We start from the raw sequence: 25,863 nt of genomic DNA, 5'->3' as shown, positions 1-25,863 counted from the left end.
CCCAGGATGGAAATTTAGCCCTGGGTTCTGGTGCCTCTCTCTCGTGGACCTCCTGTGGTTTGAATTCCCCTACTCCCCAGCTGGGTCAGGTCCTGGCGCGACCGTGCTTTCGCGGCCCACGTTCCTTCCACACTCTAGAGGGAGCCCGAGGGCCTTGCGCCCGCCAACGGTTCGTTTTCGGTGAGGCTGTGGTTCCCAAGGACTTTGTTCCAACATCTGCGGGGCCGCGACCTCAGCCCATTGGGTGCCTCGGCAAACCTGCAGTGTGTGCCCTCACCGTATTCAAGAGCGCTCCACCCCACAGCCAGACTGATGCAACGGAGACGCCCTGGCAGGTGCGAAGGGTGTGACCTGCTGGGACCCTCCCCGCCCAGGAAAGCCCGGTTGGTGGGCCTCCGAAGCTCCCCCGGCGAAATTCTGTCCCACCTGCCCGCCAGTTTGTACAAGGCTCGGTCGGTCCCCGCAGTCCCCTCCCTGTCCGGCTCCAGGTAAAACCTGGAGTGGAAACCTTCGGCCGCTCCCGGGAGGTGGCGCAGCGCAGAGGAGTGAGCATGCGCAGTACGCAGGGCCGGCTCTCAGCGCCAGAAGGAAGCGTTCGCCGTGATCCCAGCGGCTGCGCCGGGGTATGCGGTACCGGCTAACGTGGCTGCTGCACCCCGCGCTACCCAACACCTTCCGCTCCGTCCTTGGCTCCTGCCTGCCCTTCTCGGAGCGTCGCTGTGGGTAAGTGGACAGAGCGCTCGGGCCCTCGGGGCTCTCGGGTCACGGTGGTTTGGCGCTCGGGTTGCAAAGTGGTGATTCAGCACTTAAAGCCGCCGCCGCCCCTCACGCTGCGGGTCCCGCCGGCCTGGGGCGCGGACGGCCGCGCTGAGGCCGCCCCAGGGCCCGGAAGGGCGGCTTGCCAGGCGGGAGCGAGGGCCCTGGCCAGGCGTGGAGGGCGTCTCTCGGGCGGCTAAGGGCAGACGGGGGGCAGTGACCCGCGGACACGGGACGTGTGCCACAAGTGCACGGGGCGCGGGGTCGAACCGAGTGCCCCCGGCCCGCTCTCAGGAGCCGCGCCACTGTCGGGCAGTCTGCCGTCACGGGCCGGCAGCCTGAGGCGGACTCCTTTGCCGTGAGGAGAAGGAATCCGGGGAGTCCGGGGAGACCGATGCTCACCCTGCTCTGAGCTTTTTCCCGTGCGGACTGTGTCCAGGACGAGGGAAATGCCCGCGCTCTGAACTGTGAAAGTTTGCCTCCCTCCGCGGTAGTGAGGAAACAGTGTTGAGTTCCCTGTCGAGGGAAATTTGGGAGCCGAAAGATAACCTTGGGATCCTCCGCAACAGCTGTGTTGTTTTACACCTGAAACAACCGAGGCCTAGGGAGATTGTGTGATTTCCCCACGATTGCAGAGATTGTGGTAAAACCAGGATTACGGCGCGGGTTTTTGGCCGTCCTCCGGTGGCGTGCTCCCTTCACTTCTGCGCTGCTCTGTGTGCACTACAAATTTTCAGTCTTGTAACGAACGCTAAATACCCCTTACTGTGAGTAGAAGTAGATCAGTTCACCCTCCGGGCATTCATCAATAATATTTAGGACCAATAAATGCAGGGCACTGTGATAACACTGTTTAAGTATGTGGTCTGGCTTGGTTGGAATGGTTTCATAGGCCATGAAAGTACGGCCAGCAAAAAAAGAATGAGTTTGACAAGTGTCAGAAAGTGGACAGGATGGGCAGTGTGTACTTTAGGAGCATGGTGAGGGGCAGAGATAGATTAAGGGTCTAGGCTGTGCTTTGAAGGAATGGCACAGGTGGTGGAGTGTGGGCAGGTGTCGGTGTAGTCCAATCTGGGTGTGCAAGTATTTTGTGTTGGGAGGACAGTGAACAGATTAATTTAGTTGAAGCTTTAGAGAATTTCCCTGGGAACACAAGTCCTATATCATAAGAGTAAAACAGTGCAAGCCTGGGCCTTGAATTTTAATTGGAATTTTCACCCCAATTAAGTAGTTGAAAAATAATGAGTATTAGGTAGGGCGTCATTAAGAATTTTGAGCTGGGGTGATCTAATGACACCGGTAGTTTAGAAACTTTGGTGGCTATGTGCAGGATGTAAGGGAGTAAGAGAGAGAGTCCTGGGGCAGAGAAACCTGCCCATTGGGTCTTAGATTTTACTGCATTGGGCTCTGATGGGAGTAGCAATAATACTAAGATGGACTAATACAAATGAAGAATCTATAGAATTTGTTTTCCCTTCTCTATTCTCCACTGTGCCACTGAATCCTACTACATTTGAAAAGATCCCTGGACATAGAGAAGTGGCAGGCCCATTTAGCTTAGGCAGGGTGCCTCTTTCTGTCCTCTTCCAGATCAGAAAGCTTTCTTTTGTTCTAAATTCATCTATTGATAGACTAGGCTTTGCTCATATTGTCTCCAGTGTACAGAATTTGTGGTATGAAAGGAAGTATCTGTTTTAATAGTTTTATACAACTAAATGATTTGTATGTTCTAGTTATAATTAGATTTTGTCTATGGCTTTCTCCCTCTGCGCTTCATTTTCATTGATGAAGTTCATGACATAGATTGACTAATCATACCTTCAAGATAGGGTTCTCAGAGAGGGAATTTTGGAAGATGCAAAGCATAATGAATGAGATCAACCATCTAGAAAGCTCTCTTCTAGAAATGAGTGAGGGTATTAAGGAAAATACAGTTTTAATCAAAGGCATCAGGACATAATTTTAGATGTTGTAGATGGACACAATACCTTTATTTTGTTTATTTATGTGGTACTAAGGAACGAACTCAGTGCCCCACACATGCCCCACACATGCCAGGCAAGTGCTCTTCCACTAAGCCACAATCCCAGCCCTGCATGGTCAAATCTTTTTTTTTTTTTTTTTTTTTTTTTTAGAGAGAGAGAGAGAGAGAGAGAGAGAGAGAGAGAATTTTTAATATTTATTTTTTAGTTCTTGGCGGACACAACATCTTTGTTGGTATATGGTGCTGAGGATCGAACCCGGGCCGCACGCATGCCAGGCGAGCACGCTACCGCTTGAGCCACATCCCCAGCCCCTGCATGGTCAAATCTTAAGGAACTTAATCCTACTGTCTATAGTGGGAAGAATGTGTTAATGGAGATGACCACAAAGCTATTTGACAGGAAGAGCAGTTTGGCATGAGAGACTTATACTTCCTTTGCCAGTGTTTGAGCATCTATTTTCTGGTCTTATATCTTGAGAAAGAAATGTGTAAGATTAATTTATTTTAAAGATCTTCATCTGTTCAGCCACATTAGGTAAATTGGAACTGTGTAGAATTGTTTGAACTGTTAAGGAAATACGGAGGTAATAGCCCATTCCCTGGCAACCACTTGAGATACCTGAGGATCAGTCTTCTGTCTCTCCATAATTTAATCCTTATCCTCACTGTCATATTAATCCTACTAATATACCACTTTCCCCATGCCAGTATCTTGCTAAGCCACCACCAATGGTTCTGCACTGCTTCAAGATCAAGTACACACTTTTTTTTTTCTTACAGTGCTGAGGATTGAACCCAGGGCTTTCTCGAACTATATCTCGGAGCTACATCCCCAGGTTTTTTGTTTTTGTTTTTAATGAATGATATCTTTTTATTTTTTATTTTTATGTGCATAGAAATAATACCTTTATTTTTACTTATTTATTTTTTATGTGGTGCTGAGGATCTAACTCAGTGGCGACTCAGACGTGCTAGGCAAGTCCTCTACCACTGAGCTACAACCCCAGCCCCATCCCCAGCTTTTTTTGAGACAGGGTCTCACTAAGTTACCCAGAATGACCTCAAACTTCCTGTCCTCTTGCCTCAGCCTGAATAGCTGGGTTTACAGGCATCCCCCACTGCATCCAGCTCAGAATCCAGATTTATTGACCCAGCATTTAAGCATTCTTTCTGTTTGCTGGCCCTAGCCTAACTTTTCAAACTAATTTTCCTCTTGTCTTATCAGACTGACCAATTTGCTCTTTCCTGTATAGAACCTACTCATTCCCAATTCTAGAATGCCTTTCCCTCTTTTTAAGACTAAATTCTTCCTTCTCTTTAGACCTTATACAGACAGGACACACAGATATTTCCCTTTTCTAAATCTAATTACCTTTTTTTTAAAATCTACTTTTGACTTTTATGGAAATTTTTCTTCTGAATTGCTTTTTTAAATTAAATACTGTTTTTGAGACCCATTCATGTAGATCTATGTTCATTGCTAAATGGAAGTTATATGTTAATGTACCATAGATTTTGACTATGGCTTTCTCCCTCTGCTCTTCATTTTCATTGATGAAGTTCATGACATAGATTGACCAATCATAGCTTCAAGATAAGGTTTTTAAAAATATCTTTATTTTTATTTATTTATTTTTATTTGGTGCTGAGGATTGAACCCAGGGCCTCACATGTTTGAGCAAGTGCTCTACCACTGAGCTACAACCCCAGCCCCCCTAGCCACATTTTAAGACTCATATGGCTAAGTGGATACCATATGGAATAGTGCAGATGTAGAACGTATTCATTATCACAGAAATTCTTTGAGGTAGACCTGATATTGACAATTCCCAAATATGTGTCCTGAGCCTTTCCTTAGTTAATACACTTCCCATCCGACCTTTCCCCTTGGATGTTTAGTATATATGTTATTTTTGTTTGGTTTTTACTGGGGATTAAACCCAAAGACGTTTAGTTTAACCACTGAGCTGCATCCCCAGCCCTTTTTTTTTTTTTTTTTTTTTAGAGAGAGAGAGAGAGAGAGAGAGAGAGAATTTTTTAATATTTATTTTTTAGTTTCCGGTGGACACAACATCTTTGTTTGTATGTGGTGCTGAGGATTGAACCCGGGCCGCACGCATGCCAGGTGAGCTGGCTACCGCTTGAGCCACATCCCCAGCTCCCCCAACCCTTTTTATATTTTATTTAGAGACAGAGTCTGGCTAAGTTGTTGAGGCTAGCTTTGAACTTGTGATCTTTCTGCCTCAGCTTCTTGAACTACTGGATCAATATATATTTTAAACTTATCACTTCTAAAATACACCTATCTCTTTTTCTCCCCTCTCCACCCACCTCTCTATATAAACAGATAAGTATATATATTCCTCCCCTCCCCCTCTCTTCCTCTGGTGAGCCTTGCACATGCTAGGCAAGCACTTTACACTATTATGTCCCCAGCTGAGAAATAGATTTTTGAAATATATTGCTTAACCTTGTGACTATAGTTAGTATATGTATGTTTCCAAATTGCTAAGAAAGTAAAATTTAGATGTTCTCACTACAAAATATAATTGTTATTTTTCAATTAAAAAATGTAGGACAAAACAAAATAGAGGAACAACAAATGAGAGAGGGAGGAAGAGAAGGGGAAAGAAAATTAGCATTGATACATTACTACCATTTAAACCTCAGATCAGTTGTCCCAGTGTGTTGTCTTCAGTTGCTTAAGTCTTCTCAAATTGGAACATTTCCAGTCTTTTCCTTTCATGACCTTGACTCTTGGAGTTTAGACCAGTTACTTTGTAGAATGTCCCTAATATGGGCTTGTCTGATTAATTATTCATCATGATTAATTACAGGTTACTTAATTTTGGCATGAATATCACAGAAGTGATGCTGTGTTCTCATTGCATTCTTTCAGGTGGCCATCAATTTTGATATGTCTCTTTATTGACAGTATTTATTTGGATCAGTTTAAGATAGTTCATCCAAGGCTTTTTCCCTCTAAAGTTAAAACTTTTCCCCTTTGTTATAAGTATCTTTTGGGGAAGTACTTTAAAACTATTGAAATGTAATGTTCCTCATCAAACTATTAACTTTTTCATCTTATTTATCTATGTCATGTATTTATGATGTCCTATTTTATAGAGTTTTAATTAAAAATTCATTGTCAGGCTGGGGTTGTATCTCAGTGGAAGAGCACTTGCCTAACGTGTGTGAGGCACTGGATTCAAATTCTCAGCATCACATACAAATAAATAAAGATCCATCAACAACTAAAAATTATTTTTAAATATTAAAAAAATATAGTTATTGTTTAGTCTAATACTCAAATTGTCCCAAGTATAGGCATTGGGAGCCTTTTAACAGTGGCTTCTGTCCATTTAACATTCTTTTAGCACTTAATTTTTAGAGAATAAAATCTAGAAACCAAGTTCTGCGTGCTAGGTGTACTCATTGCTGTTTAGGGAAGAAGAGAAGATTTGAGGACCCAGACCCTCTTAGTAGACAGATAATAGACAGAACTAGGAAATATGTGTATGTAAACAAATAAGTATTGTGTGTGCGTATGTGTGTATATGAAGATATGTGTCTGTGTATATTTATTTATTTAAAAGAATTTTTTTAATTGTAGATGGACATAATATCTTTCTTTTTATTTGCTTATTATTATTATTATTTTTAAAGAGAGAGAGAGAAAGAGAATCTTTTTTGTAGATGGACACAACACAATGCCTTTATTTTTATGTGTTGCTGAGAATCGAACCTGGGTCCCACCCATGCTAGGCGAGCGCTCTACCGCTGAGCCACAATTCCAGCCCAATTTGCTTATTTTTATGTGGTGCTGGGGAGCGAACCCAGGGCCTCAGGTGTGCGAAGCAAACACTCTACCACTGAGCTACAACCCCAGTCCCCTGTGTATATTTATTCATGTACACACTTGTGTGTACATATTTGTGAATGTGAGTTTAAATACATAAATACACAGACAAGTTTTATATTTATTTCTGTATCTGCCTATATATATTGAAAACCAAAACTACATGGTTCATTTAAGCTTGTGTCCTTTCTATATGTTTAACTCTGAGGACCCTGGTTCTCATTATCCTTACTACATAACACTTATTTAATGCACTACCCCCAAGTGTGACCAGTATCTCTTCAATGCTGCCATCCTCTTGCTTTTGAAGTTGCTTTTCATGTTGTCACCCCACATCAGGCTGCTTCATAAAGTGATGACTCTATTGATTAATTCTGTTTAAACTTTTTGACTTGGTACTATTCTCTTGCAAATCCATGTGGAAGTACACCTTATTCTACTCAGGCTTTGACTACCATGTTGGACCACCAGGGGGCAAGAATACTCTCCTCATTTTATTAAGGAAGGCAGATATTTCAAAACTTGTATCGTGTGTTTTAAATATTCTTTAAGATGATAAATAGAGTTGAGTACAGGGCCTAGCTTTATATGTTGTCTACAGAATTCAGGGAACAGAGTGATGGAGAAAAGGATGAGTAGCATTATACTAAAAAAAAACTTAGTATCTTGCCTTTTTCCTCGGTATACTGGTTGGTGGCTATAAAACAGGTGCTATGATGAGTGGGAACTCCTTGGACTTACATTTGTAACGATTTATGTAAGAAAAGTATTAATGTATAAATACATTTTCTAGAAAGAGATACATTAAGAACGTTTATCTTGGATGTTGAAAACTAGGCGATTTGTATTTCCTTCCTTATAGTTTTTTTTTCCCCCTAAAGCTTTATCTGCAACTGGCATAGATAACTTTGTTTCTTTATTATATGGAATTATAAAATAAAGGAAGTTAAAAAGAAAACCAAATTCTTCAAACTCCCAGGATAAACTCTTGCTTGATAGTCCTGAGAAGGGGTGAGGATACAAAAGTAGCATATGGCCTTATTTTTGGAAAAACCTTTGATAAGCATAATTAAATTTTTTTGTTATATTCTGGGAGTTATTTATATGTTCTTGAATATTTACCCTTTTCTCAGATTTAATTTACAAAGATTTTCTCCCATGCCACAGATTGCCTTTTCACTGTCGATTGTATTGCTTGATACACAGAAATTTTTAATTTTGATGTAGTCCAATTTATTTTTTCTTCTTTGTGCTTTTGATGTCATATTCAAGAAGTCATTTTTGCCAAATCCAATGTCATGAAGTTTTCCCCCTGTGTTTTCTTCTAAGTGTTCTATGATTTTGTGGGGAGTTGTTTTGTTTTGTTTTGTTTTCCTCCTATAATACTGGAGATTGAATGCAGGGGTACTCTACCACTGAGCTACATCCCCAGCTCTTTTTATTTTTTTTATTTTGAGGCAGGGTCTTTACTAAGTTATGGAGGCTGGCCTTGAATTTGGCAATCCTCCAGCCTCTGCCTCCCTGGTTGCTGGGATTACACGTATGTACTACCACGCCCAGCTTAGTTTTAGGTGTTTGATCTATAGCTCTAGATTTTTTCAGTCAAGAGTTAGAAAGCCAGGGCTGGGGATGTGGCTCAAGCGGTAGCGCGCTCGACTGGCATGCGTGCTGCCCGGGTTCCATCCTCAGCACCACATACAAACAAGGATGTTGTGTCTGCCGAGAACAAAAAAATAAATATTAAAAAAAAATTCTCTCTCTCTCTCACTCTCTCTTTAAAAAAAAAAAAAAAAAGAGTTAGAAAGCCGGGCTGGGGATGTGGCTCAAGTGGTAGCAAGCTCCCCTGGCATGCGTGCGGCCCAGGTTTGATTCTCAGCACCACATACAAACAAAGATGTTGTGTCCACTGAAAACTGAAAAATAAATAAATAAATAAATAAATAAATAAATAAGAGTTAGAAAGCCTTTCTCTACACCATTGTTAAAGATGAATTTAACCATCTTTTCTTCTAATACTTGTGTTACCGCTGTTGACTGGTGACGAGTCCTTGCTTCCCCAATGTTGAAGAATAACAGCAGAGAAGCACGCAGAGGCAAGGTCAGAGTGGAAAATTAGAAGTTTATTAAAAGACAGCAGAAAAGACTTCTCCCGGAGGAAGAAGGGGACCCAAGAGGTGGAATCCGTTGAAGGGCAATTGTGTTCCCCTTTTTATAGTTTTTGGTGATGGAATGTAGGTGGGAAGGGCGGAAGGGCTGGGACACAGGTGGGCCAAAGAAGTAATCTGGGCACTTCTGAGTCAAGTTTGCTGTTCATTAACATTTCTTTGGGACCGGCTATCTTCAAATCTGTTGGGGGCTGTTTCCTGGGCTTCATTAACATTCCAAGAGTTGCTCAACTTTTCCAGAATATTTATTCTCAACATGGCCTCCATTTTAGATTTCACTCGATATTAGACCCAATTTACCTAACTACACTGACTACCTAATTTTAAATCTGGCTTCACTTGGATATTAAGAAATTTTAATATTGTGGTCTTATCCATTGAGACTTTATTTTTGTGACTGGAATTAGATATAAATTCAATTTTATTCTTTTACAGTGGCCACCCAATTGTCCAAATATTATTTGTTAAAAAGTCAGTCTTAAAGTGAGTTGAAATGCTACCTTTGTTAAATACTAAATTTCCATGTGTATTTGGGTCTAGTTCTGTGCTTTGTAAATTTTTTTTACTGATATATTTGTTTTTTAATATTCTAGTACCATTTTGTTTTCATTACAGTCTTTCTAGTATGTTTTAATACCAGGTAAGTCTATTCCCCCACTTCTAGTTTTTCAGTGTTTTCCTAGTTATCATTCTGTTTGTTTTTCCACATAACCTTGATATCAATTTGTCCAATTCCATAAAATAGCTTTTGGGTATTTTTTGGCATTCTGCATTAATTTTTTGTTTGTTTGTTGTTATTGGGGATTAAACCCAGGGGTGCTTTACTTTTTTATTTTATTTTTTTTTGTTGTGAACCAGAGTCTCACTAAGTTGCTAAAGGTTCAAGTTGCCGAGGCTGCCCTTGAACTTGGTGATCCTCCTGTCTCAGCCTCCCCAGTCGCTGGGACTACAGGTGTGCACCATTGGCCTGGCTCCGCATCACCCCCCCCCCCCCAGCATGTGTAAGGCACTGGGTCCAATTCTCAGCACCACATATCAATCAATCAATCAATCAATCAATTAAAGGTCCATTGACAACCAAAAAAAAAAAATTCTTAAAAACGTTTTTGAATCTTGGTGGCTAATAGTGTACATACAGATATAACAACTCATTGAACTGAACACTAAAAAAAAAAAAAAACAAAAACGTTTTTGAATCTAGGTGTTGTGGTACACACCTATAATCCCAGTTACATGGGAGGTTGAGGCAGGAGTATCACAAGTTTGATGCCAGCCTCAGCCACTCAGTGAGACCCTGAGGAACTTAGGGAGACCCTGTCTCAAAATAGATAATAAAAAGGTCTGAAGATGTAGCTCAGGAGTAAAGCACCCCTAGTTCAATCCCCAGTGTCCAAATAAATTAGAAAACCAATCAAGCGGCTGAAGTTGTAGCTCAGTGGTAAAAAGCATTGCCTAGCATATGTGAGGCACTGGGTTCAATCCTGGGCCACATAAAATAAATAAAATGAAGGTATTGTGTCTATCTACAACTAAATTTTTTTTTAAATCAAGAGAAGGCTGGAGTCATGGCTCAGTGGTAGAGTATTTGCCTAGCATGTGTGAGGCACTGGGTTTGATTCTCAGCACTACATATAAACAAATATATAAAGGTCCTAATAAAAATATTTTTAAAAAATCAAGAGAAGCAAGCACTAAATTAATACAAATAAAACAAAATGATTAACTTTTGTTCTGTACACAGGGGTATATATCTCCACTTAAGGGCTCATCTGCATCTATTTGTACATCCTGGTTCTGACTGAGGACCTCTTGGCAGCCTTATCATAACCATAATTATTACAGTTCTATGAGGGGTGAGATGCAAACAGACCTCCTCCAATAATCATCATGTTTTTACTAGCACTCTTAACACTCATGGAAATTCCAGATGTATATTGTCATCTCCAGAGGACAACAACATTCATTGCACAGGTTAGTAATAGTATGGTACCTTATATGACTATGAGGAAAACAGGTAAGTAATTATCCCTGCATAATTGCTGTTGGTTAGCTAATGTTTATAGTCAGTAGTTCTCAATAGGTGACAATTTGCACCCTCCCCAGGGGACATTTGGCAATGTTTGTAGACTTTTTTTTTTTTTTTAAAGAGAGAGAGAGAGAGAGAGAGAATTTTTCAATATTTATTTTTTAGTTTTCGGCGGACACAACATCTTTGTTTGTATGTGGTGCTGAGGATCCAACCCGGGCCGCACGCATGCCAGGCGAGCGCGCTACAGCTTGAGCCACATCCCCAGCCCCTGTAGACATTTTTGACTGTCACAAATGAAGAATGCTACCAGCTTGTTTTAAGTAGGGCCAGGGATGCCTCTAAGTATCCTACAGTGCACATGACAGCCCCTACAACAAGGATTCATCTGATCCAAATTGTCAATAATGTTGAGGGTGAAAAACCCTACTTTATAGAGCTGACTTTAAGATCCAAAAATAATAGATGAAAATCACTGCAACCAATTCTATCCATGATTATGATAAGGCTGCCATTTGTGGATACCTAATATGTAACAGGCATCATGCTTTAGCAAAGATTATTTAAGCATATTTTACAGGACAAACCCTGTGAAAGATGCTCAAGTCTGGTGCAGCTTTAGGTGTCTCTGTCCGTTTAATGGACCCATATGAACATTTCACCTGACTCCTGATTGACAAAAGTAGATGAGGTCAAAATGTTCAGTTGGACCAAAAGAGTTCAGTAGTATCTAGGCTCTTAGGAGCAAAGATGTCATTTGTAAAGTGTAATTAGTAAACATTGGTTAAAATTGGTTAATAGCTCAGTGTAGATTTGAAGAAACATACTAAAGCAGGGTAAAAGTCAGGTTTCCTGAATCAGCATTTTATGAGGTAGACAGATTGTCCTCTGTCAGTTCCTTAGGGTCTCACTGAGTGGCTGAGGCTGACATCAAACTTCTGATCCTCCTGCCTCAACCTCCCATGTAGCTGGGATTATAGGTGTATGCCACAACACCTAGATTCAAAAACTTTTTTTTTAATATTTATTTTTTTAGTTGTAACTGGACATAATACCTTTATTTTATTTGTTTTTTATGTGGTGCTGAGGATCGAACCCAGGGACTTGCAAGTGCTAGGTGAATGCTCTACCACTGAGCTACAACCCCAGCCCCCAAAATTGTTCTTTAAGAAGTTTTTTTTTTTTTTTTTTTTTGGTTGTCAATGGACCTTTATTTTATTTATTTTTGATATGTGGTGCTGAAAATTGGACCCAGTACCTCACACATGCTAGGCAAGCGCCCTGCCACTGAGCCCCAGCCCAAGAAGTTTTTATTGAAATACAGTAATATTCAGTCTGATGCATTTTCATCAAGGAATATACCTGTGTGCACATGATCTTGAAACCCTCCTTAGACTCTATTTTGATCACTACTACTACTACCCCAAGGCTAACATTCATCCTGACATGAAGGTATAGCTTGATATTGTTCTTCTTGTACTTTATATAAATGGAAGGGTAAAATATTTATTTTATGTCTAGCTTCTTTTACTCAACCTTGTATTAGTGAGATGCGTCCATATTCTTGTGCTTTGTTCTATATTATTCACTTTCCTTGCTGTATGTTATTCCATTATGTGATTGTACCACAATTTATCTTTTCATTGTTGATGGGCATTTGATCATTTCTAGTTGGGGCTATCACGAGTAGTTGCTCTGAACATATAAATTCATTTATTTTGGATAAATATTAGGATTTTTATACCACATTGTCAACTTTATTATATTGTGCTAGGTTTTTTTAAAAATATTTATTTTTTAGTTGTAGTTGGACACAATATTTTTATTTTACTTATTTATTTTTACGTGGTGCTGGGATCGAACCCAGGGTCTTGCACATGCGAGGTGAGAGCTCTACTGCTGAACCACAACCCCAGCCCATATTGTGCTAGTTTTTGAAAATGGTTGGACCAGTTTGTAACTATGGCAGTGTATGAGAGTTTGGATTGCCTTATAACTTCTCTAACACTAGATATTTACCATTTTTTTTTGTTTTAGCTATTCTGATAGATAGAAAGTCTCCTGTAGAGAAAATTAGCTGGAAATTAGTGACCTCTTGTGGCTTTATTGCATCAACCTCAATTTACCACTAAAGACTTAATGAGATCCCTTCACCTAGTAGAGTCCTTCTGTTTGGGCCAAGCAAGACCTTTAATCCATACTCAGAATTAGCAGATACCCCCAGAGAAGAGTTTAGGAGATGATCATCAGCTTACCTTGGAGGCTCTCTCATCTCCAGAATTCCAGGTCATCCAATCCTCAGTTCTTCCTCTACACCCCAACATGTGTTTAAAAAAAAAAAGTGATTTTGTAATTTATCATGGCCTTTTGTAGATTTTGAAGCTGAATCACGTGTTTCATGATTCCTTTATTTTTATCTTTATTTTTATTATTTTTTTTAGTTGTAGATGGACACAATACCTTTATTTTGTTTAATTATTTATTTTTATGCGGTGCTGAGGATTGAACCCAGTGCCTCACACAACCCCAGCTCCGTGTTTTGTGACTTCTGTGTCCTATGCCTATACAATTTTTTGTGTACACAGTCATGTTGCGTGTGAATCATGTTAGTTTTTTCCCTTGCCTTTCTCAACTTCTTGTGTTTTACTTCTTTTTTCTTGCTTTGGACTGGTTAGAACTACCAGTACAATGTAGAATAGAAGCGATAGGCATCCTATTTGGGAGACTGGGAGTATTTGCTTTATTTCACCAATGAGTATGATAATGGCTATAGTTTTTGTAAATATTTTTTCAGATAAAGGAATTTTCTCCTTTTTTTCTAGTTTGCTGACTTCTTAAAAGATGTGAATCATTATTAAATGCTTTTTCTGATCTATCAAGTTGATTATGATTTTTCTTTTTTTTCTGTTCATATAATTCAATGTATACTTTCCAAAAATAAGTCACCCATAACCCCCCCATAATTACTGTAGTAATTATTTTCATGTTCCCTATCTCAACATGAGAGAGTTATGTACAATCTCTTTTTCTCTCTTTCTCACATACACTTTTAATCCTGCCGCATATTAGCCTTTTAATTCAGACTCCTTCCACTACCTATCTTTGTTTTTTATGGGAAAGGAGTAAAAAAACTGAAAACTTTCCTTTTTTTGTTTTGACCTACTTTAATTTTTGGTTTTTGTTATTTGGGATTGTGAGAAAGGAGAATGGGGTCAGGGAAGGACTGTGAGGGTGGAAACTGGGAATTGGAAAAGAAAGCCTTGTGTGATTTCTTTAAGCACCACCAACTGCTCCTCCCCTTCCCACGCTTCCTCTTTCTCTGTAGTTCCAGCTTTGCCACAAATCAATTGTGTGACTGTCCTTGGGCAAGTCACTTAATCACTGAGCTCTTGTTTCTCATCTGAGATTGAGGAGTGTGACCCTTACAGCTGTTGTGAACTACCACTTAGGAAGAATGGAAAGATTAAATGAGCAGTGTATAAAGTACATACTCTTTTTCAAAAATGGGATTGATTTTTAGGATTAGTTTTATACAGTGGCATCTGTCTCTAATAAGTTGAATACTATTTAGAAGGGTACTTGTGAAATACTTTGTCCCCAGACTATACCTGTAAGAAACCTATGTAGTTAACTATGGTAAGAGGTAAAACTGTACAAAGTGAAAGTTTGGTTCATTTGCTTAAACCTTTATAAAGTCTGTAGAAAGGGGCTGGGGATGTGGCTCAAGCGGTAGCGCGCTCGCCTGGCATGCGTGCGGCCCGGGTTCGATCCTCAGCACCACATACCAACAAAGATGTTGTGTCCGCCGAGAACTAAAAAATAAATATTAAAAAATTCTCTCTCTCTCTCTCTCTCTCTCTCTCTCTCTCTCTCTCTCTCTCTCCTCTCTCACTCTCTCTTAAAAAAAAAAAAAAGTCTGTAGAAAGTGTTTGTTGATCATAAACTACTTTTCAGAGGACCAGGGCCACAGAGTTAGAACAGCTAACATTCTTCCTGGAAATAAGGCATACCATAGGAAAATAAGATTGAGTTGACAGGATTGTGATCTATGAAGTAAGGAATACCTACCTGTTCCTACAAGAAGAACCTGAAGAACCATAGGTAGACATGCTATTATTTAGATCAAGTCACACTTGGTAATTGTGTTCTTAAACTATGTTAATATATTAAGATATCTTAGAGCTCACACCACTACCTTGACACCTATCTGCCCTGGCTTCTTAGGGAAGCAGGCATGTTTTGTGGTTTGTTCTGATCTCAGGCATTTCATCTCTGGGCCTCTCCTCCATATTCAGGAGTGCCACAGATCTCAACTTCCACCCATGGTTTGGGAGTGGATAGGCAGGTTCCACAGAAGGGAGGTTTTGATTTGTAAATGTGACTATTAGCATGATCACTCACCTGTTCAGGTTTATAGGTCATAGTTTCTAAATTGGGCCTAACTTTATATTTGTGGTGTGCTATGGGTGTGGATAGGGAACAAAAGGTAAAGTAAAATTTCCCAATCTATTATTAAATAGGCTGTAAAACAGAGGGAGATGGGGAGGGTCATCTAAATAAGATTATTCTTCGTTATAAAATTTATTCTTGTTGAGGGAATATGGGAATGACTTTCTTCTTGGGGATTTGTTTTTATCAGCCTGAATTTTAAGGCTTTATATGTCTGTGTACATAATTTTTCTTTCTTTTTTTCTTTTGTGAGTTGCGGGGGGAGTGCTGGGGATGGAACCTGGAGCCCTGTACTGTATAATGAGCTCTGCTCTGAGCTGCATCACTAGCCAAGTCCATGATTTTCAAGTGGAGGTTCTAATTGTGGTTCCATTAACAACAAGCTTCCTTTTCCCCACCATATTCCTCTTGCTTTTTTCTCATTAGCACACCCCGCTCAGTGTTTCCTTCTAGTTTGATTGTCCCCTTGCTTTTTTTTTTTTTTTTTTTTTGTGGTGCTGGGGACTGAACTCAGGGCCTTGTGCATGTGAGGCGAGCATGTACCAACTGAGCTATATCCCTAGTTCCTGTCCCCTTGCCTTTTATTAGTCATGTTTCTCACCTCCTTTCTCCATTCTTCTCTCTTAGACAGGGTTAGGTTCCCCACCCCCTATTTGTTACTCTTATAGTGCCCTGGGGACAACTTTGTCAGCACTCTTAAAAGATAATGACCTGTTTTTCTCTGTTAGTGGTCTGGATTGTTTAGGGGGAGGGGTCTGATGTGCTCATCTTTCTTGATAGCCAAAGTGCATGTTGCAGTGCCTGGACCTTAACAGGCCTCCTTAAACATTTGTTCCAATATGGTAGGTGAGGCTGAAGACAGGAGGGAGTTAACTATGGTTCTAATTGTAACATTTTGTGAAATTATTTTGGGCAAAGTGACTTAAGTTCTTTGAACTTCATTTTTCTTATGGGTAAAATGGCATTCGCCCACCTGGAGATCATGTTAACATGCACATTTTGGCTCAGTAAGTCTGTAATGGGTTCTGATATTTTGCATTTTTGATAAACCCATGAACTGGCAGGGAGGCTCTGCCAGTCCTTGAACTGCAAAAGATATATAACATAATGACTCTTCCAACTTTTACCTTCTGTGGTTATATTGTTTTAAATTCTGAACAAGATCGCAAAAATATGTTGTAATTACTAAACATTTCTCCATCTTATCAGAATGCTGAAAACTGACAATTCTGTACCTAAAATTGAATGTAATGTCCCTAAAATCAAAAGTAATTTTATTATGCCTAAAATGTTGACTTTGACAAATTAAAAATATCAAATAAATGTCTGGGAAAGCATTTGATTTAGTACTTGCTTGTCATCTAAGACATCAGATTGCTTGCTTATTGGAGAACATTTGCAATAAATAAAATTACTGTTGAAGGCTTATGCTAATGAGGGAGCTGAGATAGACATGTGATCTCATGAGTATAAATATAAATACAGAGACAGACAAGCTGTTGATTAATTCATCAAAGGAGGAGGAGGAGGAGTTCCCAGTCATTTCCGTCAGTTTTCCAGAAGGTAAGAATCAAATCTTCATAGGAAGTCTTTAATATACTTACTATAGATAAAGCCAGACTGAATTTTTGGGAATGGGTTTTATTTGAAAATACTATTATAGTTTCTTTTGGATTTTTCTATTTCCAGAAGTCATGATATAATTTAGTAGTATTGGCAGCTTAGAAATGTATAGCTGTTCTTGATCCTGTGTCTTGTGTACAAATGTCTAAAAGTAGTCAGACTGATTTTTATGTATACCTTACGAATATTCCTTTACTCTCAGCCATACCAGGGAAATTAATCAGGAATAGCTTCAATGTCCAAATAAGTTATAGCCGTGCCTGTGGTGGACTCTGATCATTTATAAATGGTTCTTATTGGGCTAGGAACTCCCAATCTCATATTAACTGTCTACCTGTATCCTACTCGGTTTCCATTTTAAATATTTTTTGTTGAGAAAATGAAAATCTGGACAAGGGACATTGAAACCCTGAAAAAAAGTACAGAATGTAGACTATAGTTGAGGGTGATTATCTTTATATAATGAGTTTTAAACCTCCCTCAGAATGAGACAGTTTATACTGCCAAAGTGTGCTGTATTTGACCTTCTCGTTGGATTAGACAGGTTTTAGAACCTCATCATCATCACATTTTAATCATTTATAATCCTTGGTTCCCTATCAAACTAGCTGGGGCAAGCACAGTAGAGTGAGTTGGTCATAAATTATAGCTATGGAAACAAGTAGCCTTTGGCTTTTTTTTAATTTTTTCTGGGTACCAGGGATTGAACCCAGGGGCACTTAACCACTCAACCACATCCCAACTCCTTTTTAAATTTAATTTTATTTAGAGACAGGGTCTCACCGAGCTGCTTAAGGCCCTCACTAAGTTGCTGAGACTAGCTTTGAACTGGTGATCCTCCTTCCTCAGCCTCCTGAGTCGATGGGATTATAGGTCTGCACCATCTTGCCTGGCTGCATTTTAAACAGATTGTCCTTTGGGAAATACATTCACCAGAACTGCTAGCTGAGGTTCTTTGTGCCCTCTTTGGAGTCTTTTTTTTTTTTTTTTTAATATTTTTAGTTGGAGATGGACACAATACCTTTGGTTTATTTATTTATTTATTTATTTAAATATTTATTTTTTAGTTTTCAGTGGACACAAAATCTTTTTTTTTTATTTGTATGTGGTGCTGAGGATCGAACCCAGCGCCCCACGCATGCCAGGCGAGCGTGTTACCCCTTGAGTCACATCCCCAGCCCTGTTTTATTTGTTTTTATGTAATGCTAGGGATTGAACCCAGTGCCTTACATGTGCTAGGCAAGTACTCTACCATTGAGCTACAACCCCAGACCCTCTTTGAAGTCTTAAATAGACCATTTTCTATCATCTGAGATTTTTTTATCACTAAACATCATTTTTTAGACTTCACACTTAGATATTTTCATCTCTGACATTGAATTTAAATGTCTTATTGTTAATGAAGCAGAAAATAGTTGTTAATAATGACTTTTCACTTCTAGATTGCTTTGAATTTCCCAACTGTGGCCTTATATCCCCAAAATGTTAGTATTATATTTTATGCTTTGTTTTTCAAGAAATTATTTTTACTATAAATAGAATAATACTATTAGCACTGTTTAAAATATTATGTGATAAACCAGTATTATGCTTCTAATATGACTTACAGTATTGATGTTTAAAATTCCAAACATCACCTTTCCAAAGAAGATTAAAGGGACAATCTTTCTTCCTTCTTTTCTTCTTTCCTTCCTTTCTTTTACAAGGAATTAAACCCAGGTTGCTTAACCACTGAGCCATATCCCCAGCCCTTTTTTAACTTTTTTTTTTTTGGTGGTGCTGGGGATTAAACCCAGGGCCTTATGCATGTGAGGCGAGCACTCTACCAACCGAGCTATATCTCCAACTGCCTTTTAAAATTTTCTTTTGATATAGGGTTTCACTAAATTGCTTAGGGCCTCACTAAATAGCTGAGGCTGTATTTGAACTTATGATCCTCCTGCCTCAGGTTCCCAAACAACTGGGATTATAGGTGTGCACAGTCACACACAGCCGAGGGGACAGTCTTAATAGGAACAAACCTGTTTGGTTTATCAATTTTTATTCAGAGTTCTGATAAAATCAAACTAGATTTTTACTCCCAGAATCTCTCATGCTTTTAACATGATATTTTATCCAAAATAATTGTATTCCTGTTTATGCTACCCCTGATTTACCTTTAAATCTGACTACCAGTCCTTTGACAGTCAAATCTACTTGTGCTATCTTCTAGGTAAGAAGCCAGTGTGCTAGCTCACTTTTCCTCTATAGTTTCAGATATGCTCTTATGTTTACCTAATGAACCTGTTGGAGTAGTAGGTTCAATTTGTGTGTGTGTGTGTGTGTGTTTGTGTCTGTCTGTCTCATGCTCTTTCTCTCTTTCCTTTTTTGTTTTTTTGGCACTCAGGGGTACTTTATTCACTGAGTTACATCCCCATCTTTTCTTTTGAAACAGGGTCTCACTAAGTTGCCACGCCTGGCCTTGAACTTGGTGATCCTCCTGCCTCATCCTCCTGAATCACTAGGATTATAGGTATACACCACTGCACCAGGCTGTCAATTTTTTTGTCTCTTAGGCAGTCCCCAGTATAGACAAACTTAACATTTGAGCTGAGTGTAGTGGTACAAGCCTATAATCTCAGCAACCCAAGAGGATGAGTTGGGAGGATCATGAGTTCAAGGCAACCTTGGTGACATACTGAATTTACATCAGTAGAAAGAACTGGGGCATCGGAGTGGGGTAAGAAAAAAAGAAACTGCCTTACTTTCAGAAACCGTACATGGAGAGCTGAAGATGAGAATGTAACTCAATGGTAGAGCATTTGCCTAGCATGTATGAGGCCTTGGGTTCTATCTACAGCACCCCAAAATACATGCAGCTACTTAGAAAGGCAGGAAGATTTCAAGTTCTAGGCTAGCCTCGGCAAGTTATTAGTAAGACCTTGTCTGAAAAAATACAAAGGGCTGGAGATGAAGCTCGGCGATAAAGCACCCCTCAGGTTCAATCCCCAGTATGGCAAAAAAAAAAAAAGAGAGAGAGAAGAGAGAGAGAGAGAGAGAGAGAGAAACATACATGGAAAATTCCTTTACTGCGTTAATACCAACTAACACCTTTACAGGATTCTTCATGCTTATAGTCCTTTCTCATCACTGTGTCTCTAACTTTCCTAGAGAAGACAGGGAGACCTGTTAGTGGAAGCACTTTGTAAGAGAATTGATCTGACATCTCTGTTACGATTGTCAGACCGTTCTTGCACTGGCATGCAAGTCTTCAGCAGATTAGAAAATTCTCTGGAATCCTCCCAACTTTTAATTTATTTATGTCCTTGTTTTTGCTGCTTTCATAGGACAGCCTATGTCTCTTATATTGTATTAAGATTTCAGGGCTGGGGATGTGGCTCAAGTGGTAGCGTGCTCGCCAGGCATGCGTGCGGCCCGGGTTCGAGCCTCAGCACCACATACAAACAAAGATGTTGTGTCCGCTGAAAACTAAAAAATAAATATTAAAAAAAAAAAAAGATTTCAAAAGATTGTTCCTTATTGTTCTGAGCATGTGCATATCTGACCCATGAGATCTAGATATGCTGTATTTTTGAATGTCATCAGTTGAGCAATGTTTTGACTGACCTAGTAATAATTCTTACATAACCTCTCACCTTATTTACTCTATCAGATAGCCCTGAAATGTATGTAAGTAGTTATTGGTAAATTGAAAAATTTATTCTAGGTCAGCACACTACCAACTCATGGCCCAACCCACTGGGTGTTAGAACCCCATCCATGTACTCCCATAGATAGAAATATGTCTCTGTGAAAACAATGTTAGCATTTCTCTGAAAGAATGAGGGGTAAGTCATAGGAGAAGAATGACTGCACCCTATAGATAGACTATAAAAAATTTCCTCCCGGGGCTGTGGATATAGTTTTATGGTAGAGCATGTGCTTAGCATTAACCTGAGGTCCTAGGTTGGATCCCCAGCAACAACAAAAGTTTCCTCCAGGTGTTTCTTTTATCTGGTAATGTATTACATGGATTTGCTTGATGTCATTCTTTGTCTTTAAAAAATATTTAAATAAGTAGGCACATGCAACAAGTAATGATCTTTTTCTTTTTAGTTTCCAAAAAAAGACTTACAGCAAAATGAATAATCCTGCTATCAAGAGAATAGGAAATCACATTATCAAATCTCCTGAAGACAAGCGAGAATACCGTGGACTAGAGTTGGCCAATGGTATCAAAGTACTTCTCATCAGTGATCCCACCACGGATAAGTCATCAGCAGCACTTGATGTACACATAGGTACAGTTTAAAACTGTGAATTAAACTTTGTTCAGTTTAATTAATCTAATGTTGACATTTATTATTACTCTCTATATGAATAATGTAAATAAAGACCCAGTAGTTACCAGTTCTATGAATCTCACTTATTTATTTTTAACCCATTTTGTCCCATCATCCCAGATGTGGAACACCTATAAAAATTTAAATTGAGCAACAAATATACCACTTATAATAACTTTGAAATAATACTCAAATATTTGTTATATTCACAGAATTGAAAACATTTATTAATGGGCTAATACTTTATTTTGTACCTAAACCCTTGTATATCAATTGGTAAACTATAATTGTCTATGTCAAATTAATCTTAAATTTACTATGAACATTTTGTTAGGTTCCCACCTAAGTTGACCTCGCAGCAAGAAAATTTCATTCCTATCCTTTACAGTTCTGATTTTCATCACTTTGTTACATTAATGTCATATTTTGTAGATTCTAGTATGCACATTTCTTCTACATTTAATGTCACTTTAATTAATTGGTTCTTACCTATGTGTGCTTTTACCAGGACAGTGCTTCTCTTTTGTAGTGTTAAATGAAAACTTTTATTTGACTCATTGGCATCTTAGAATTGAGAAAATAAAGTAATATTGAACAAATAACTACTGCCTGCCATTGTGCAAAGTGCTTTGCAAATATCTAATTTGTGTTCTTATAATCCTCCAAGATAGGTATATATGGAAGAAGAAAGTGAGATGAGTGTTGTCCTTAAAGTTTCATAGCTATAGAGCTGTTAATCCCCAAGTCTGTGCTCTTAACCTTGTGATATATGGTTTCCTACAATACAGTAAAACTGTGACAAGAATGTTCTAGCTCTTGTAACATCTAATTCAGCTGCTTTATTCCCTCTAGTGTAAGGAAATTAATGTCCAGCGTCACCAACTAAGTAATGTCAAGAGTAAGAGCTAGAATCCAGGTTGTCAGACTATTGATTTACTTTATAAATAATACTATTTTAGAACAGCCTGTGCTTAACTTTCTCTGACTGTGTAGTTGTAGTTATCATGATAATAAAAATTCTAAATCAGTTGGCCAGGTTGGTACATGCCTATAAATCCCAGTGATGGGAGGCTGCAGAAGGATTGTAAGTTTGAGGCCAGCCTCAGCAACTTAGTAAGTCCCTAAGCAACTTAGTAAGATCTTGTCTCAAAATGAACAATAAAAAGGGCTGGGGATGTGGCTCAGTGGTTAAGTGCCTCTGGGTTCAATCCCTGGTACCAAAAGAAAAAAAATTATTCCAAATCATCTTGTAGTTCATCTCTGACTTTTGACATAAAAATAAGATTTTTTTTATGTGTTTTCTCTTTCAGGTTCATTGTCAGATCCTCCAAATATTGCTGGCTTAAGTCATTTTTGTGAACATATGCTTTTTTTGGGAACAAAGAAATACCCTAAAGAAAATGAATACAGCCAGTTTCTCAGTGAGCATGCAGGAAGTTCAAATGCCTTTACCAGTGGAGAGCATACCAATTACTATTTTGACGTTTCCCATGAACATCTAGAAGGTGCCCTAGACAGGTAATGCTGAATATCCTATAAATTATCCAACTTTGTATAGTTAATCACATTAATAAAAATAATAGTTATTATTTTTACAAAGATGACTTCATTAAGTTTTTTTTTTTTTAAGAGAGAGAATTTTTAAAAATTTTTTTCGGTGGACACAACATCTTTATTTTATTTTTTTTTTATGTGGTGCTGAGGATCGAACCCAGCACCCTACCATGCCAGACGAGCATGGTACCGCTTGAGCCACATCCTCAGCCCCTACATTAAGTTTTAACAAACGACATGTTAACTAGTTTTTCCCCCTATGGTTTATTAAAAGGAAAAGTAGTATTATAAAAAAAATAATTAATGACGTGTTTACTTTGTGGTAGAGGAAAAATAATGGCATGAGTTTAACCAGCCTTCAGGCCTACAAGATACTATATTGACTTATAAAATTCTCATCGACACTTCCCATTTTAACAAGTGTTGCATCTAAAGCACATTATGAAGAATAACCTGTTTCAAAATGCTAGTCCTTAAGTAGACCTAAAAGACTCTTGGGTCTATAGGCATCTCAGTTACTACACTTCAGCCTAGCTTCAAAGAGGCTGTTGTCATTATTTGATATTTATTTTCAGTGTGTAAATTAATATGTTACTTGTTTACTTCCTCACATTCTCAAGGGTAATTAGTAGAATGTTTTGACCTGCTGTTTCAATCTTAGGGATATTTGAAAGAATTTTTTGGAGTAAGCTCCATTAGGCCAGTTTAATTTCTTGTTAATTTTTTATATAGCCAACACCTTCTAATTTTTTGTTGTATTAGTGATTCAATTTCATTATTCACTGTAATTTTTTGTGGTGAATTTTTATCGTTTTCTCTGTTACCAACATATAATTCTGTACATTTGAATGGATCTGTAATGAAGTTTGACTTTGTAGTTTTGAACATTGTCAGCTTTATTTGCTTAGATTATATTAATAGTAGTAAATTGTTTTTAAGAATGAATAGTTCATATTTATTCCTCAGCACAAAGTACAGTAACTGGACAAGATGTGGTTTACGATATGTGACTGGATCAAAGCAAATCTGCTTCCTACTTATTCTCTTAGATTTCAGTGTTTAGGCAGCAGCTTTGAGATGTAATCATCTTTTATATACATTCCAAAAGATTTTCCTTAATTCCATGGGATCATACACTGAATTTAATTTCTTGCTAGATCTCTATGTGGTGGAGGATGTCTTGTTACTTGGCTTATGACAAAAAGCCACGTGTATAAAAGTGTCTTTTTAAAAATTTGCTATGTCATAAACATGACTCTCTGGGCCTATACAACTTTAGTATGTAGCTCTTAGGCACTTTCCCCATTTTCAGTATATTGAAGTAAGTAAGCGAGGTTACATATTTATAAATAATTCTTTTTTTATATATCTTTAATTGTAGAATCCAAATAGATGTTGTTTTTCCATGAGTAAAGTACTTAGCACAGTATCGTGTTAATTTACACACTTAAAACAAATATCAAATGACAACAGTCTCTTTGACAGCTGGACTAAGGTGTAGTAAATGAGATGCCTATAGACCCAAGAGTCTCTTAGGTCTATTTAATAGTAGTCTTGTATTCAGAACCTCTGCTCTTCATTGAATCTGAATTCTGGGCCTCATTCTGGTAGGATAGGATCTAAAATTTCTTTCTTTTTTCTTTTTTTTAAATGGTGTGTATATGCCTGTGTACATGCTGGGGATTGAACCTAGGGCTCACACATGCTAGGCAAGCCCTCTACCACTAAGCTACATCCATAGCCCTTTTACTTTGTTTTTTATTTTGAGACAGAGTCTCACTGAGTTGTTGAGGCTGTCCTTGAACTTGCAATCCTCCTGCCTCAGCCTCCCATGTTGCTGGGATTGCAGGTGTGCACCAAAGAATCTAAACTTTCTTGAGAAGAATACTAAATAAAATCATGACTTGAGTTGAGCATTGTGGCACATACCTGTAATCCCAGTGACTGAAGAGGATGAGGCAGGAAGATCTCAAATTCAAGGATGGCTTCAGCAACTTAGTGAGGTCCTAAGCAGCTTAGTGAGTCACTATCTCAAAATAAAAAAACAAAAAATGCGGAGATGTAGCTCAGTGGTCAAGCACCCATGGGTTCAATCCTCAGTACCAAAAAGAAAGAAAGAAAAAGAAATCATAACTTAAATCACTATCCAATATAGAAAAATGAATTTATTAGCTAAGGATATTTTGGTTAAACTTTGGTACTGTTATTATAGAATAGCCTCAAGAAAAGTATAGTGGTTACTTATGTTAGAGTTAACACACCATGTTGGTTGTTGAATCACTGATTATTAAAAATTCATAGCCTGTTTATCTTACTAATTCATAAAAGCCCGTAATTACTGCTTAGTCAAACTGCTGTGTTGTACCTTAGGTTTTTCACTGTATTTTTTTCCTTATACTTTGTTTTTCTGTAAAAGAAGAAAAAAGTATTTAAATCATGCCTTTTAAAGGTAGATCACTTAATTTGTCCTGAGGTTCCTGAGTCTTGAAATTGCACCTAAAACTGTAAATTTAAGATTTATTCAACTAAGAAGTGTCATCTGCCCCCTTTTTTATTTTAGAGAATTAGGTACACAGAATAAGGTTTTCATAGACATGCCAAATTGCAAATCTTACTTAGACTGCTGTTATCTTTGTAAGTCTGCCTTTATTTATTGGTGTTAATCTATTTATATTTCTACTAGTTATTTAGCATGTCTGGAATAGGTCAGGTCCTCTGAATTCACATATGCCTAAGTTATATTCTTATTCTATGGCTTACAACTTAAATTTCTTTTTTATATTAGCAATGGTGGTGTTTTCTGTTTATATACAATTAATATCCTAATAAGTTTCAAAATATTTTTTAAAGACTATTCTTTTAAAAATGACAGTTTTCAAATTGTTATGTTTCACACCCTTAGGTTTGCACAGTTTTTCCTGTGCCCCTTGTTTGATGAGAGTTGTAAAGACAGAGAAGTGAATGCAGTTGATTCAGAGCATGAGAAGAATGTGATGAATGATGCCTGGAGACTCTTCCAGTTGGAAAAAGCTACAGGGAATCCCAAACACCCCTTCAGCAAATTCGGGACAGGTTTGTCAACAGCGACTTTCATGCATTAGTTCTCTTTGACCTCATTTAAACCC

General features: G+C 38.4%; 1 protein-coding gene across 3 annotated transcripts in view; it reads left to right on the top strand.

Annotated features, from left to right (window-relative positions):
• The first annotated feature begins 211 nt into the window (after positions 1-211).
• Positions 212-25,863, top strand: part of IDE (insulin degrading enzyme) — a 94,488-nt gene continuing 68,836 nt past the window's right edge. The window contains exons 1-5 of one of the 3 annotated variants that reach the window (XM_081268551.1): positions 570-723; positions 10,506-10,735; positions 20,958-21,142; positions 22,495-22,702; positions 25,641-25,810. In XM_081268551.1, coding sequence (XP_081124677.1) covers positions 10,692-10,735; positions 20,958-21,142; positions 22,495-22,702; positions 25,641-25,810 — 607 coding nt within the window. In that variant the 5' untranslated portion in view covers positions 570-723; positions 10,506-10,691. Of the gene's footprint in view, positions 724-10,505; positions 10,736-20,957; positions 21,143-22,494; positions 22,703-25,640; positions 25,811-25,863 lie in introns of all 3 variants that reach the window. The other 2 variants (XM_081268550.1, XM_081268549.1) reach the window with 2 other exon arrangements.

Source organism: Spermophilus citellus (genome assembly GCF_964194105.1).
Source record: "Spermophilus citellus genome assembly, chromosome: 15".
Classification (NCBI taxonomy): domain Eukaryota; kingdom Metazoa; phylum Chordata; class Mammalia; order Rodentia; family Sciuridae; genus Spermophilus; species Spermophilus citellus.
The sequence above is the reverse complement of the archived record's forward strand: the minus strand, read 5'-3'. Positions and strand labels throughout refer to the sequence as shown.